General features: G+C 32.0%; 1 protein-coding gene across 8 annotated transcripts; it reads left to right on the plus strand.

Annotated features, from left to right (window-relative positions):
* The first annotated feature begins 1264 nt into the window (after positions 1-1264).
* Positions 1265-14871, plus strand: LOC148629121 (uncharacterized). 8 transcript variants are annotated; one of them, XR_015915046.1, is made up of 8 exons: positions 1265-3183; positions 4321-4468; positions 5864-6222; positions 6431-11134; positions 12921-12942; positions 13427-13519; positions 14282-14401; positions 14811-14871. XR_015915046.1 is itself a non-coding variant. In XM_088544590.1 (5 exons), exons 1-4 carry the CDS (start codon positions 11104-11106, stop codon positions 14382-14384), a joined length of 249 nt encoding a protein of 82 aa, XP_088400716.1. In that variant the 5' UTR covers positions 10998-11103; the 3' UTR covers positions 14385-14401; positions 14811-14871. The 8 variants fall into 8 exon arrangements, 1 of the variants encoding a protein (XP_088400716.1); XR_015915047.1 differs by having other exon boundaries at positions 6940-11134; XR_015915045.1 differs by having other exon boundaries at positions 5864-11134.
* Positions 14872-15969: the final 1098 nt, after the last annotated feature.

The following is a 15969-nucleotide window of genomic DNA, read 5'->3' on the forward strand; positions in this document are numbered from 1 at the left end:
CAACAAATAAATTTTAATCAATAAAAAAATAACGAATGGAATAATATAAGTACTAAATATGTTTAAATTGATGAGACTCTACATAAAGATGTGTGGACCAATGAATTATTTTCTCATTCATCAAGAAATATATTTGATGGAGTTTACCGATACCTACAATTGTCTCCCCAAACACAACTGCCGTTTTCCGGAAAGCAATTGCCACCGACACAGTTTGGAAAGCTAATTTGTTTGCACTCAACTCACCAGAATCCATATAAGCATCCTGTTATTTTGGAAAATATTTGGATTTGCTTAATATATATATATATACACTACAAAATACTGAATCAATTTGAAAATGCAAACATTACTCTTTTGAAACATTCAATAAAGTCAATCTGAAAAACAACTAACAGAACTATTTTGTAGAATCATGCATATTTTAACAAACAAACAAACAATTAATAATATTCATCCCCCCCCCCAAAAAAAAAAGACAAAAAAAAAGAAAAAAAAAATTAAAGACAAAAAAGAAAAAAAGGTAGATACAGAAGATAATAATTTAAACATTGCTTTAGATAGATCACATACCTTCAGTACAATTATCAGATATCCAGCCTTTATTACAACCGTCATCGCAAATTCCAGTTACAAGGTGGATGTAAACTGTTAATAGAGCATTTTTGTTGACACTGTTTCCCATAAAAGCCATTTATACATGCTTATAGAAAGAAGTCATTTCTCTTTTCAAGTTTGACATTCTCAAACAAATGTGGTATACATATATTCTTACCTTGCACAACAAATAAAATATTTCAAAACAGTTTTTATTGTAAATCAGAAGATAAACTTAATTTGTATCAGGTGTATAGATACTGTTCATGTTAATTCGACATTACTTATTCATTAATGGTAAGATACAACAAGAAGGCATTCTCGTGTCTTAAATCTAAGATGTGTTGCTCTGTGCGCAGAGCGCCCTAGTCCCCGGCTTGGCTTCTGAGCACTATTTAGTCGCCTTTTACGACAAGCTTAGCGCTGCTGCAGGCCTATTCTATAACACCCGGACATACACGGGGCAATTCACAACAAGGCAATACATATCACCTCAACAAAATACGCCCCGTGCAGGTCCGGGTGTCAAAAGAATAGGCCTGCAGCAGCGCTAAGCTTGTCGTATAAGGCGACTAAATAGTGCTCAGAAACTTAGCCGGGGGCTAGGCGCTCTGCGCACAGAGCAACTGGGATGTGTGCCCCAGGTGGTGGAATGGCATGTTACATGCTGGGGTTGTCAGGCTATAATACGGAAAACCTGACCGCAAACCATAGTGGTGCACCGTGTTGGGAAAGATGCCACGTTTCTCGCACGTTGAAGAACCCTGCTGTGGTATTCGATAAGAGTAGGAACCACTGCGCTCCGCCACAGGAGGCTAAATTGCCCGACCTTACCCATCCCTCCCTATTTCTAGTGGCAATCAAAATTTGTCGACCCTACTGTCTTTGTGTCCCATCCCAGTTTTCATTTCATCATCATTTCATGTTCATTTTATTATCCATTTCATATTCATCGTCTGAATATAGCTGAAATATTGCTGCTCGGACGTTAAACCCCAACAAACAAACAAACAATCAACAAAATACCATGATGTGAACAAAATAAATAATGCAGCAATGGTAGAAGATATCCGAAATAGACAAACTAGATGAAGTTTTTAAAAGATCACAATACAACCTGACACTTTATTATCTATATACTTGAAAATATCAAACGCTGATCTTGAACTCGATTAACAAAATAATGGATTTAAAATCTTGCTAAAAAATCAAAGGAATTCAAATGTGTCTCTGTGTGATACCCTTACAAAATGGTTGTGTGCTTTAACAATTGTAATTGACAGAATACCGAAGTTTAACATATGACTATGCTCCACCGAACTTGTTTGGAAACTGTTATGTCAAAGGAGCTATATTACTGCAGTCAGTACGGGTCAAATTCGGTAGATAGTCAATTCGATAAGACATGGAATCTAATTGAAAATATTTTGTCTTATCCATGAGACAGAAACTTCATATCGGCCAATCAAATTGTGAAGTTGACAGTAAAATCGGACTCCACGAAAAACTGGGACCATGGACCAGGTGCACCGGTAGGGTTCGCGTCCTCTGCTTTTCTAAAAACAGAAGCTTATTTGACAATAATCGCGCTCTACAGAGAAGGTACGTTTCTAGATTACAGGCTTGACATAAACGGATGAACTTTGAAATGTATACGCCATAGGGTGGAGATATTGGTATATCGCTACTAAGAAAAGGAAAAGTTATCATTGGGAATTCAAAATAAAAAAAATTCGCTTAGTTTCAATTCAAAACGTCCTGCTTTACTTATATACAAATTAAGGTCTATGAAGTACTCGAAGATGTATTAGTTGTCTCTTTACTTTCAATTCATTTGGGTTTATAAGATGTAAGTTATCCTTAAAATTATTACCATTTAGAGATAACTATCTTCATAACGAAATCTGAATTGAAGAACTGGACTATACGCTTCTCTTTATTCTGTAATAGCCCTTGTAACAATTTGACCAGATCACAGATGTCTAAATCAAATTCGGAAATAACAAAAACTCCCGATTTCACTACCTTTGGAATGGCTATATTTTTATTATAAGGAAAGTGGTCTATATTTTTATCAGTATATTTTCATTCCTTTTTGATCGGGAACATTTCAGTCATTATACAAAATTCCTGGCGTCAGAATTGATTAGTGGAATTTTCCTTTAAGTCCTGGTTAATTGTAAAATAGAGTAAACTAATTCCATATTTAAATTACCTTCCACATAATTTAAATGGGAGCAACTTAAATATAACAACGAGTAATGATATAAGTAATTATATCAACAGGAAATGAATCAGGAACATTATGTTATTTGTGAATGTGTGCTTAATAGAGATTTTTTAATGTATACAAATAGTTTCAATAAGATTATATCTATTCGACTCATCGAAAAACACAACGCCAAATGTTTAACTAACAGAGAGACGAGACAAGGTTAAACCTAATACTTAAACTATCCTAAAAATGGAGTTTCATGCTGAAAAATTACACAAAAAGGAAAATGTTCATCCTACTTTCCGATGCTTTCTAGAAGTAACAAGGAAGTTGTTTCGCTCAGTTAAACTTGCCATAGGATATTTGATTTGGTGAGATATTGTACGTTTCGTAAGAATTGCAATCGTTATTTTCAGATTATATTGCTTATACTTCACACTAATGTCTTAATTTACAATATAAAAATTATTTACGCTTTACTGCGATTTTTCTCCATCATCGAGTTTTTTATCCGTTGACCTTACCCTACAAAAACATTTTCACTAAATATGTATATTCGGTACGTAAAAACCACTATATACCATGTTACATATGATGGAAAAAGTGGACGTAAAGCATCATTTCCATTAAATTTGATAGTATTTACTTTCTTTAACCGGTAAAACAGAAAATAAAATTCCTATTAAAAAGATTGGCTTTGCAATGAAATCAAGCGTTAAAAATAAGGAAACAATGTCATTCTAGGTATGCAGTTATGATAGAGTTTGCTTCCACCTGTGAATAAAAGTTCATTTTGTGTATAAAAATGGTACAAAAATGGAATTATTTTCCTCAACTATAAACATTACAAGAGACTGAGCAAAATGAACAAAAAACACCATCCAAAACAGTGACGTGGATTTCGGATTGAACAATCGGAAAATAGCATTTCGACGTTATTAATGCACACAAGTATATATAAAATTTACAAAAAAATATTTTTAACTTACGTTTAAACTGTTCGACTGTCTGTTTAAAAGTTATTGCAATTTTATTGTTTTGAAGAGTTACTTTGGTGACCTCGACATGATTATAAAACCTTGACCTTGTAAGAAATTTAAGGTCAAATGATCTTATATTGAATGATGGTTATCCCATGTCTCTACGAGTTCCGGTTCTGGAAATTGGAATTGTATCATATTTCGAATGTTTATTGTGCCCAAAATGAGCTTTTAAATTGCCTACATTAGTATTTATAGAATTGATGTTGCATCACTTTTCATAGCTTTGTTAAATTTTTGCAACTGTGTCTACCAAATTTTTAATTGAATCGAATATCAATCATTCAATATTAGTGATGCATATAAAAATTATAGCACATTTGTTTACTTATCAAGTAGTTGGCCTAATGATTACCGAGCTTCCGCAAAATAAAATGCTATCAATTAAATAAATAAACCAGCAAACAAACAATGAAAACAACATTGATAATAAAGGTTTGGTTAATGACCAGTCCATAAACTTCTTAGTGTAATGAGAATGGAAGAGCTTCATGTTACCGCTTCAGGAACTAAAGGGAAACCCAGAAATAAAAGAAAAATATTGACTAACTGTAGATCGAAATATGTGAAGAAATTGGATGAAAAGATGGTTGGATTGGCGACGTCTGTGATACGGGTAAAACCCATTAATGTTTTGTTTTGTTAAATACATCATTGTTAATGTCCTGATGACATACTTTTGTTCGTCATCGACAACGCGACTGAAACTGATATGATGTATTAATTCTTAGGATTTTGACATTTCTTGAAATATTTTAATTCCATGTAAACTTGAAGCATCAAACAAAAACAGATTTTCACAAAGGTGGCAAGTGAATTTTTTTCCTCGCCATGGCAGTATATGAAATAATGTTCAAAATGATTTTTCCTTTCCTGACTATGAATGGAGTAAGAACTATGAATATTCTCAATAAAGTTGATTCATGATGGGAACTACGATTCATTTCACACACCCTAATATTTAAGACTAGAAAGTGTCCCCTTTTATACCTTACCGTAAATTATCAAGTGATATCGTCATATGTCTTTACTTTACTATATATTACAAAATGCATTTCTTCTGATTTATAATCGAAACTGCTTTGATTAATTTTAGTTATTTTTATTGTGTAAAGAACGAATATTTGCATAGCACTTTTTTAAAATGTAAAATTTATTAAGGCGTGCTAAAGGGGCTTTTATGGAAATCAATGTCTTTAAAATTGTTCTGTGAACTGTTTAAACCCACCCTTTAGCCAGGTGACTGGCTTTTGTGACGGCGTTTGTAATAAAGCCTGGATGTCTAACAGTTGTACCGAAGATTTTGTGATTTTTCTGATCCTATGTATAAAGTTACAGCTTTTAACTTTTTCGTTTTTGTTTCTGTATTTTAGAGTAATTCTGTTTTTTGATATTTTATTTTTATTTGATGGAAATGTAAGTTCAAGTTGCTGTTTTAAAAATTGTTTCATTGTTGATACTTTCAACTTATAACACAAGAGCAATCCTTCTGACTTCACATACTAAATTAGAAAAAAAAAGAACTATAAGTAGCATATTGAGTTAAAATTGTATTCATATCCCATGAAACGTGGACGATATGGAAGTAACTGTTCAAAAACTTGTAAAGATTGTATCCTGATGACTGTGATTCAATAAATGGAATGTGTCGTAATATCTCAACCTGTACCCTAGGGTACAAGATAGAATCTGTGATATGTATATTTTAAAAAGACAGTGTAAAGACATATGAAAAATTCTTTAGGTACCATGTTAGAATTTCTAAACTGAATAATTTGCAATGTCAAAAAGCACTTGCTTGACATAAATTTAGTATAGTTCAATATATGGAATCTGTCTTTAGCTCAAACACATAGTAATAAATAATTTTGATAACACAACTGCCACTCAAACAAAAGTTTTGAAATCAAAGTGTATGTGAGCAGTGTTTAATTTATCGTAATTGTATAGAAATATCAAACCTAAGCATTTAAATTAAAACGGTACGAATAAATAATACATTTTCCTTCAGAGTGTGAAATTCGACATTACTGCTCTGATAGGTGTCAGTGTCGAAATAAGTCTTGTGATAAAGTAAATGGAATGTGTGAAAACAGGCGTGACAAGGGTTGGGAGACATATACATGCAATAAGGTATGAAGTTGAGATATCATTCACCCTCCATTTATAATTCATAATATTATGGTATATAACTTAATCAAATTATTCCATTCATTTCCAAGCCAAGCCAAAAATGAAGCCAAGCCAGAAATGAAGCCAAGCCATGCAAACTTTCAAGGAAAAGCATTAGATCATGTATATTTATTTTATGTGGAAAAGTGACAATACAACAAAATAAAGGATACACTGGATCGACCTGTCAATTCACAGGTAAATCTAAATTTTGTTTTGGACCCTGACAGGTTTGGAATTAAATTGAATTCTCATAGTAATTGTAGTATATCAGTAACTAGTACAGCATTCGTCATTCATACTGTGATAATACTTTCCCGTGTAAAACGTTAACGTAAATTTTTCGTTTTGTTTTACGAAGTAGTTGATTTTGTTAACCTTCATCTTTATCATTGAACCATTTTAGCATTTGTTCAAAAAACACGTAAGTAGTGGTATTTATATTTGAGTAGTTGGTGGCAGTGCTGCTGTAGTAGTAGTTTTTATTTTGTCCTGGTTGGCTGTAGCAGTAATCAGGTAGGCATAATATAAAAAAGATAAAATGTTTCTAGATATACTTTAATTATAAACATTGCATTTGGTCCATTAAAATCGTGATTGTTTTTTATTTCCAAAATCTGTAGTCATAGACCAAATTAAAACAGTCACCATTTTAATTAATAATTCTGTATTACCAAATTAAAGCCCTTTAAAATCAAGATGATTTAAAGTTACTAAACCACTGCTGCAACATGCTCAGGAATAAATAAATATCTGAGCATCCTCTTGTGAAAACAATGTTCATAAAGCCTGTTAATCCTTTCATCTGTGGCAAAATCCCCTTATCACCTGCGTACGGAGTTTTTATATCACAACTCATACCTCATGCTAGAATTTGCCGTTACTACACAGACTTTTTGAACCGTTTTTTTCCAGGAACAGTATGAGTTCTGTTACACATTTATCAAAGATTACTATTAGAGGAGAAGTCTTTATATGCAAATACGTAAACTGTCAAAACATGGCTGCTATGACAGAGTAGATAATCACTTTGACATGTCATTAACATGGCTGTACTGACAGAGTAAATGATCACTTTGTAATGTCAATAACATGACTGCACTAACAGTGTAAATTATCGCATTATTATGATATTGCTTTTATTAAAATTATGCTCAGAGGTTAATTATTATGCTCCCTTAAAATAAAATTATCATTAATTTGGACAAGTTTGTGGGGGAAGGTTATTATAAATAGAGTAACGGTCAGTGATTAGTTTTCATGCAGCTTGATTTTCGGACCTTTGTTTTAAGTTATCTGAGTCAGGATTTTTTTCTGTATTCCTTTTTTTTTATATAATTGGGTGGTTTACCGACGAATGTCTCTCTGTTTGAACGTTTTATTTGTTTTGCTTCTCATTGCGCATGTGTTAAACCTGCATGTCTATAGACTGTTATACGATAATCCAAACATTTTGAAAGTTGAAATTCATTTTCAGTTGTGTGTGTATGTGATTTTTTTTCTCTTTGTTTATCGTATAAATTGGACTTTTGATCAACATAATTCGATGAATATAGTAATGCCTAGACCGGTTACATTCCCGTCTTATAAGATATTTTTGAAAAAATCATGACACTTGTATGTAAATTCTTTGGTGGAAAGTGGACTGTGTATTACTAAATGAATTATTCTTGAATTCTTGATAAATCTTTGCCATTCTGTTTAACCATGATGTGCATTAGATGTTTGTAATGACATGGAGAACTATATACGTACTTGTATAAAGGTTGTTTCAATTATTTTTGTTTTAAACACGAATCTAAGTATTAAAAAATAAAGACTGAAGTTTTCTGTTCTGAATATGCATGATACTGTTAGCATGGTTTGTTCATTTAAGAATTGTTAGGTACGATTCCTTTATTAAATAAGGAGCAAAACTGAATATTTTTTTTGAAAAGTGCAAGTTTATTTATCTACTGAAATTCATTAAGTACTGTCTTTACAATTCAGAAATAAAAACCTTATCTTAATACTTCAATTGACCAATAACCATCACTAAAATTGATGATAAACAAATATGCCTACCGGAACAAAGGTAGAGAACTGATTTTATTGTGAACAAAAATGCCTACCAATTATCAGGATAATAAACCTTGAACTTGAAGAAAATCTTGGTCCAATTTTTATAGGACAAAAATCTTGTCTTATACACGATAATATGTAGGGATTGGTCCGAAGTTTGGAAAATGGATGTTTGATTATTTTGTTTATATACTATAAAGACTGAAGGTATAAAAACTTCAACTTTACCTTTAAATGATGACATTTTGAAATAAAGGTCTTTATAGTGAAATTTCTCAAAAGGAGAATAATGGAACAAATAAGTTTTTCCCTGATTGCTTAATTCAAAGTTGGGAAAAGTCAATAAATAACAAAATCATGGGATCAATTAATCTCACAACGACTTATAGTTATTGAATGTGCAATCCTATAATGCATCGATAATTCTTTGTCACTATCATGATAATATTTACCCCAAATATTTAAAAGTGGCTCAATTAACTTAAGTTTGTGACGATGGTTTGCGCAACCCCCCCCCCCCCCCAAAGAAAAAAAAAAACAAAAACCAAAAAAAACTGAGGAAACCCTCATACAACTATTTACAATCTAAACATTGACTATTGAAAGTTAGTTGTCTGCCGTTGTTTGCACGAATTCTTTCTTAGTTTATTGGATCAGTTTTCTTAATTATATTTGAAAAGCGAGGAACTGTAAAGTCGCGATTTTCAGTAATATATAATGTAGAATATGTGATTACATGTACGGAACAAAAATCAGCCAGCAAGAAATGACAAACAATCTTTTTAAAGGATCTTTTCACGTTTTTTGTTGAACAAGCTGTTAGAAAGGACAACATAACAAAGAGAATGTAGAAAAATAAAAACACAAAAGTAAAACAACATGTTATCAACATCGGTTTAAATGGTGCATTACAATTTGTAGTAAGTGTACCAAAAAATCGTACAAACGGTTGCACAATCTGAAGTTGTGGTATGTACTTTAGTAGCAATCCAGATAAGAATCAAGCAAAATGTTATTCATTTTTGGAAAGCCTTCATATTTTTATTTTTTGATATTCTTTTTAAAAATGTTATAGTAATGTTGTAGTAAGTGTACCAAAAAATCGTACAAACGGTTGCACAATCTGAAGTTGTGGTATGTACTTTAGTAGCAATCCAGATAAGAATCAAGCAAAATGTTATTCATTTTTGGAAAGCCTTCATATTTTTATTTTTTGATATTCTTTTTAAAAATGTTATAGTAAATGATATGAACATGTGGCTTTTCGTTTACCCTTGTTCTTAGGAGATAAAAAATATGTAGAATGTACTGTAAAATTCAAAAGTAAGGGAGACAAAGGTAAATAACACTGAAATACAATAGAAACTGTTGGATTTTTCAATGTCAATTATTTCCTAAGAGCAGACAGATTGGAATGAGTAATTATATATTCATCATATAGACCTATAAAGCAATTTAATAACAGAAACAAGATGTGTAGCATTTTTGGGATGTATCACATATTACAGATTTTGCATGGTTTTTACAAAGACTACTAATTAAAATGAAACCAAAGATATTTTAGTGGTCATGTATTAATTTTTCATTATATTACTTTATATAACTATAAAATGAGCCCTTCCAATTTAATGATTAATTTAATCATCTGTAGTTCTTTTAAAAGATCTGCTTAAACGAACCAAAAAATAAAAAAAGCAAGATAAAAGAAATATCGATGCATATTAAACGGTTCTTGATAAGATTTATAGTGGCAAAGTTAACTATTAACATCTCTTTATGACAAATTTGGGTTTCAGTTGAACTTACTGCTCATCAAAAAGCTTATTTGTATTTTCTTTATAAAATCAAATAGGGAAAACAACTTTGTTCCTCTTTATTTTATATAAGAGTTATCAAGGGAACCAAGGTTATAGCGGTAATCAAAAGAATGTAATCCAGGGACAAAGACCAGACATGAAAAACAGACATACACAACAAAGAACATATAATAACTAAAATCATACATACAAAGTAACAAAAGCAAATGAGCAACTCGGACTCCACTAAAAACTGGGAGCATGTACCAGGTGCACCGGTAGGGTAAGTGCCCTCTGCTTTTCTAGAAACATCCGCCGAGTTGCTCATAAAATGCTAAGTCCGGGGTAGACAAACGAGGAAAGGTAAACTATGGCCCGTTGAATAAATCAGTTTTCATGGTGCATATGGATACACCATAACGATCCACGAGTTCATGATGACGACCATAAAACTTTTGTAGTGATGACTTCAATCTTGTAGCACCATAACCCTGTTTCAGAAGCCTATTTGTTAGAGTTCTAGCGCGATACAAAAAGTCTGCATAGTTATGGCAAGCTCTGGCATAACGTATGAGTTGTGATACGAACACTCCATACGCAGGTGCTGAAGGGATGTTGCCACAGATGATAGGAAAGTTGACAATTCTGGATGAAAAGTCTATAAACGTTGTATCAAAGAGTAATATAAGTTTAAATGAATACACCTGCATGTATTTAGTTATTGTTGAAGTATATAATTACCATGCACAAAGTATAAGTCTGGAGAAAATCAGAAATAGAAACACAACAAAAACAGCATATAAAGAGCAAATACCGGAACAAAAAACAAATAGAGGTTGATTAGTGTTGCATAGGGTTATGCTGTCGACCATTGCAATTTTAGGCGACGACTTTGACTCATTTGCAATACATCTCTGCCCAATTTAGCTTGTGTTAGCTGGAAGACCCAGAAAATCGATATATATGCCAGAATTTACACCAAAACGTCTGTCTTATGAGCTAAAACCTTCTGGCGCTGGTTCGCCTTTAAACATGAAAAAAACTTAACATTTTCAAAGCGCTCGATGTTTATTGTGTTTCACATTTACAAAAGTTCGAACTATGGCATAAATAAAACCGGACCAAAAAGCTGACGGTTTAAGATAACATTTATCTTTGCCTTTAAAAACCCAATTGACAGACGTGAAAGGTGTTTTCAGTCTTAGATAAAGGAACATAAAATATGAAGTGCGCACTTATTCTGCTTTGTTTGGGTAAGTTTCTTGTAAATTGTCACATAAATTTATATTTGGAGTGATTTTTATATGTGGATGGCAAATCTTATTTATTCCATGAAGTATGAATGTTTTTTTTAATTTTTTTTTATGTATTATCATATTTCAAAAGCAGTTTCATATATGTTTCTAATGGTGTTAACACTATGTTATTACTAGTACTATAAGCTTTAATAATCTAATTAGATCGATTCAACAGGATATTCAGAACTGTCCTCGGACTTAGTCTTTTTATAAGAAAAAAACTTAAATGAATGAATTATTAGAGTCTAGAATTATTTTTTTGTAATGATAAAAGAAATATACATCGTATTACACAAATATAAAAATAGCAGTCTACCCCAGAATCATCCATAAAAAGAAATAAGCGATTCGTTCGACAAAGTATCATATTTTGCCATTTTAATATCTTGAAGCATTATGCTTATGGATTGGACGTTGATTTGTTAAAGTCTTCTCTTAAAGAAGTACAATGCAGTTAAGTCATTTCTGAATATTTGGTCTCATTTTGCTGAAATAAAGCTGTTTTGAGGCAGTCTGCAGAGAAATTTCTAGTGTTTTGTCATAAAAAGTGCATATTTTTGATATCCATGGTTTGTGGAGGTTCAAGTCATCTATAAGTAATTTAGTGATTATTGTTATAAAATCCAGTAGCCATGGTAACATACTGAAAACATATTACTGAGTTTTAGTACAAATCAGGGATGCCTTTCCAAAACTATCAGCCAATTACTATGTTTTATGAAATATCAGGCACTTAGACACTACCACAGGATGAAAGGATGCATGGAGTAGTTGGAAAAAGGGTAAAAATAAATTGACCCATTTCGATTCATTCTCTCACAATTTTAGTTCCAAAAGTTCGTGCGAAATAAGGTATTTTGAAAATCAGCCATCTGATGCTGAGGAGAGAACCTAATACGGCAGGGGACTGAAACGTTCCGGATACCATTCTTCCTTTACATTACACCTGTTTGCCATTACATATATTACATCTGTCTATGTATAAATGCTTAACTACATTTAAACAATATATGAGGCAGGTGTAACCCGTGAGCGGACGACGTTGGATATATACAGTTGATCTAATTTTCTTCATAATTAAACAAATTTTAAGATTGAGCTATAATTCGAGAAATATTTGTTATTGTTAAAAACATGCAGTTGTAAAAATCCTTAGACGGTGTTACAGATTAACTTCCTCTCAGACTGAAATTGGACTCATTCTCATTCTTATTGACCATTGTTATGAGGACTTCAGAATATCAGAATAGTGTCTTGTCCTTTAAAAGAAAATGATAATGCATTCCATTGGCATTTTCTGCTTCTAGAAGAAGGATCTTATGACGCCATTGAAAAATTCCAATACTTTGAAGCATTCTTAAGAACAATTTAAAGTAAAACCAGTAATCCATTGATCGCTTCTTGTACGATTCAGGACAGCTCCATATGTAGTTAAAGGAATCTTGTTGGTACGTTTGAAAAAATTCAGTTTTGTAAAGAGAAAATATATTAATTCATACAATATTCTATGGGGAAAAATAACTGACAAAAGAAACAAAACTTACGTTACACAGAAAAAGGAACATATTCAGTTGAATGCCCCGACTTCATGACTAATATTAATCACGTACCTTGTGTACCTTGTAGGAATACGGAACACATTTCATGGAGGTATCAATGAAAAGTTATTCTTAATATATTTCAATTCAAATGATCCCACAGGAATTCAAACATTTTATTTATATTTCCTTTGTTTTTTTAGTTGTCGTTGTCTATGGACAGGCGTAAGTATTCTATATCCCATTCATGTGTACTAGGTTTTATTATGAATTTTTACAATATGTTTTAGTTCGACATAAATAATGCTTCTTCTTTCAGATTTCATTGAGTGCATCAATAGAAACATACTTTACACTTCTTGCACATGTACTTCGGAGGAACGATATTACAAGTTTATCACAATTTACCAACGCACATATCCATAAGTTGTTCACATTCTATGATAAAAAAATCGAATAAAAAAAACAAAACAAAACATTTATATCTAAGCGTGAAAAAAGTATGAAACATTCGATGACACATTGTCATTAAAGTCATTGTAGTAAAGGATTGAAGATTAAATACGCGTTGTAATAAAAAAAAGGCAACGAATAAACAATCATGAGGTCATTTTGAGAACAAAACTTTAGGAGTATCTGAAGAATTGTTGATTTCAATTTTCCACATGCATGTTACATTATCGGGTTTAGCCTGAATCCCGTTTTACAGATGCCAAGATGACAATGACTGCTCCTGTCCACATGGTCAGGTACCAAACTGTAGTCATCATCATTGTGAATGTCTTCATGATCATGGTGTAGGGTAAGAACTTCTTACATTATTGTTTCAAAAGTTTTGTTTTATTTTTTATTATTGTTTCATTGCAATTTGACGCTATTATATATAAGAGTTGTAAGTACGATTCAACATAAGGTTTTCAATAATGAAGTAAATGGCAGCGAAATACATTTAAAATGCGGTTAGTATTTGTGAGCCAGCCATAGTGACCCTTTTTCATAAACGACTTTCCTTGAATAGAACGCAGTTTCCTGAGCGTGGAATTTTCATGTTTAAACCAAAAGCATTATTTTTATTTATCGAATATGACGTTTTCTTTAATTTTCGTACGGATGTATGATTTGCAATAAATTGCAATAACATTTATATAAATTCGACCAAAATCAAGATAAAAACTGATATCAATTTGTTACATGAGCCAATTTACGTTCCTTTCAGTCCATCTGTATCTTGTTGTAGTATTCTAAGTTTAAGTCACTCTAATTTGATATTGAAAGTTTAAAATTGCGTATTTCATGCAATAAAACACACGTATAATGTCACATCACAGACACGTAAGCGTAAAAAGTGTTGTTTGGAGGCTGCTTCCTGGTAGTGCAACAAAGATAAAGTGACAAAGATCCTAGTTAAACTGGATGATAAAAAAATCAAAAGAGCCACTTACCATGAGTGAACAACAGAGCAAACATATTCAAATGCGTTTAAGCAAAAAGTAAACAAAGTTTAAACAATCTTTCGTATTACGGACAAATTTCAATATTTCTTACTTTCAAAATTTGTTTGTAGTAAACGTCAGCAACAGTGTCACAGCTCCCAAGATTGTGCAGCACATTGTTCCCCTCACAGTGGACAATGCGTTAACAATGTTTGTCATTGTACCCATAACTAAAATGGGTTTGCGACAAGGTATAAATTGATCGAACTTGATTAATTATTTATTTAGTTCTAAAGTTCCGGTGAAAATAGAACAATACGGTACTAACTAGCCCTCAACACTATCGACACCTTTAAATCTTTTCAAATTAAATAAAAGCAGTCATTTGAACCCAACTAAGAAATTATCTTATCATTTTAATCGAAGGTAAAAATGAACAACACGCAAATTATTAGAGAGTTGGTTATATGATTTAATTTATATACTAGCAACCAGTCACGCAATCTCGTTAGAATAAAAGAATCTATAGTATTTACGACTTCCTGGTATTTTTTGCCATTTATGCAAAGGAAAAGAAAAAAAAAGAAAAAAAAATCTCCAGTGTAATTGCAATATCTCTACTTCAAAACCCTTATGTCACTTATTTATATTCTATTTCAGATTTCAGACCTCTAAATAGGAGAAATAGTCTTTTAATAATAAATTTTACAAAACACCTTCACATACTTATATTTTGCTTTTATTCATACTAATTTTTAAGAACGACCCAGAATACCTCTGTAACTGACCCTTGTTTGCCTTTGCAGTGACCATTAGCAATTATTCTTGATATCAGTCACTTCTTAAACTTCCAATTAATCAGTGTGAGAGTTTTTTTTTCAAGGAAACACAATGCTGTTCCGTTTTCTTTTAATCATTAGTTTTAGGCTGACTTTATATCGGATCTGATTCAGATGAAGGAACATCGTTTAGCTAAAACCTTTAATCTACGTTTCCGTAGATGACGTATTATAGTGAAACAATCGGGTATTATATATATTACATCAACCCAAAAGAACTTGAGATAAAGGATACTAGAGACACTGGGAAGTCAGCCTTATATGGTTACCGTGTATCCATATGCGCCATGAGATCTGACTTGTTCAAAATGTCATAATTTTTTTCCTCATTGGCCTTTCCTGGACGACTTTTATTAGCAACTCGACTGGTATTTCTAGGCAAGTATAGGACGCTTACCCTACCTGTGCACCTGATCCATGCTCCCAGTTTTTAGTGGAGTCCGAGTTGCTCATTTGCTTTTGTTAGTTTGTATGTATGATTTTAGTTACTTTATGTTCTTTGTTGTGTATGTCTGGTTTCATTGTCTGTTTTTTTCCCTGGATTACATTCTTTTGATTTTTAGATACAAACGTTGAAAGATTAATAACGGGACAAAATTTTCCTTATGAAGTAATTTTTACATTGAAGGAATGGTGGTTTTGAGTAGGAATAGATATTTTTGTTTTGTTTGTCTTTTGTGGTGAATGTCAACTAGTAAAACGTATTCATGAAGGTAAAATGCAATAATTAACTGAAAAACTAATTGAAGTGTATGCTATTATATGAAAGAGTAATCAAGGGAACCAAGGTTATAGCGATAATCAAAAGAATGTAATCCAGGGACAAAGACCAGACATGGAAAACAGACATACACAACAAAGAACATTAAGTAACTAAAATCATACATACAAAGTAACAAAAGCAAATAAGTAACTCGGACTCCATTAAAAACTGGGAGCATGGACCAGGTGCACCGGTGACGACCAAAAACTTCTGTAGT

The sequence above is a fragment of the Perna viridis genome, chromosome 1 (assembly GCF_037379345.1).
Source record: "Perna viridis isolate PV_CMFRI_1.1 ecotype Kerala chromosome 1, ASM3737934v1, whole genome shotgun sequence".
In the NCBI taxonomy this organism is placed as follows: Eukaryota; Metazoa; Mollusca; class Bivalvia; order Mytilida; family Mytilidae; genus Perna; species Perna viridis.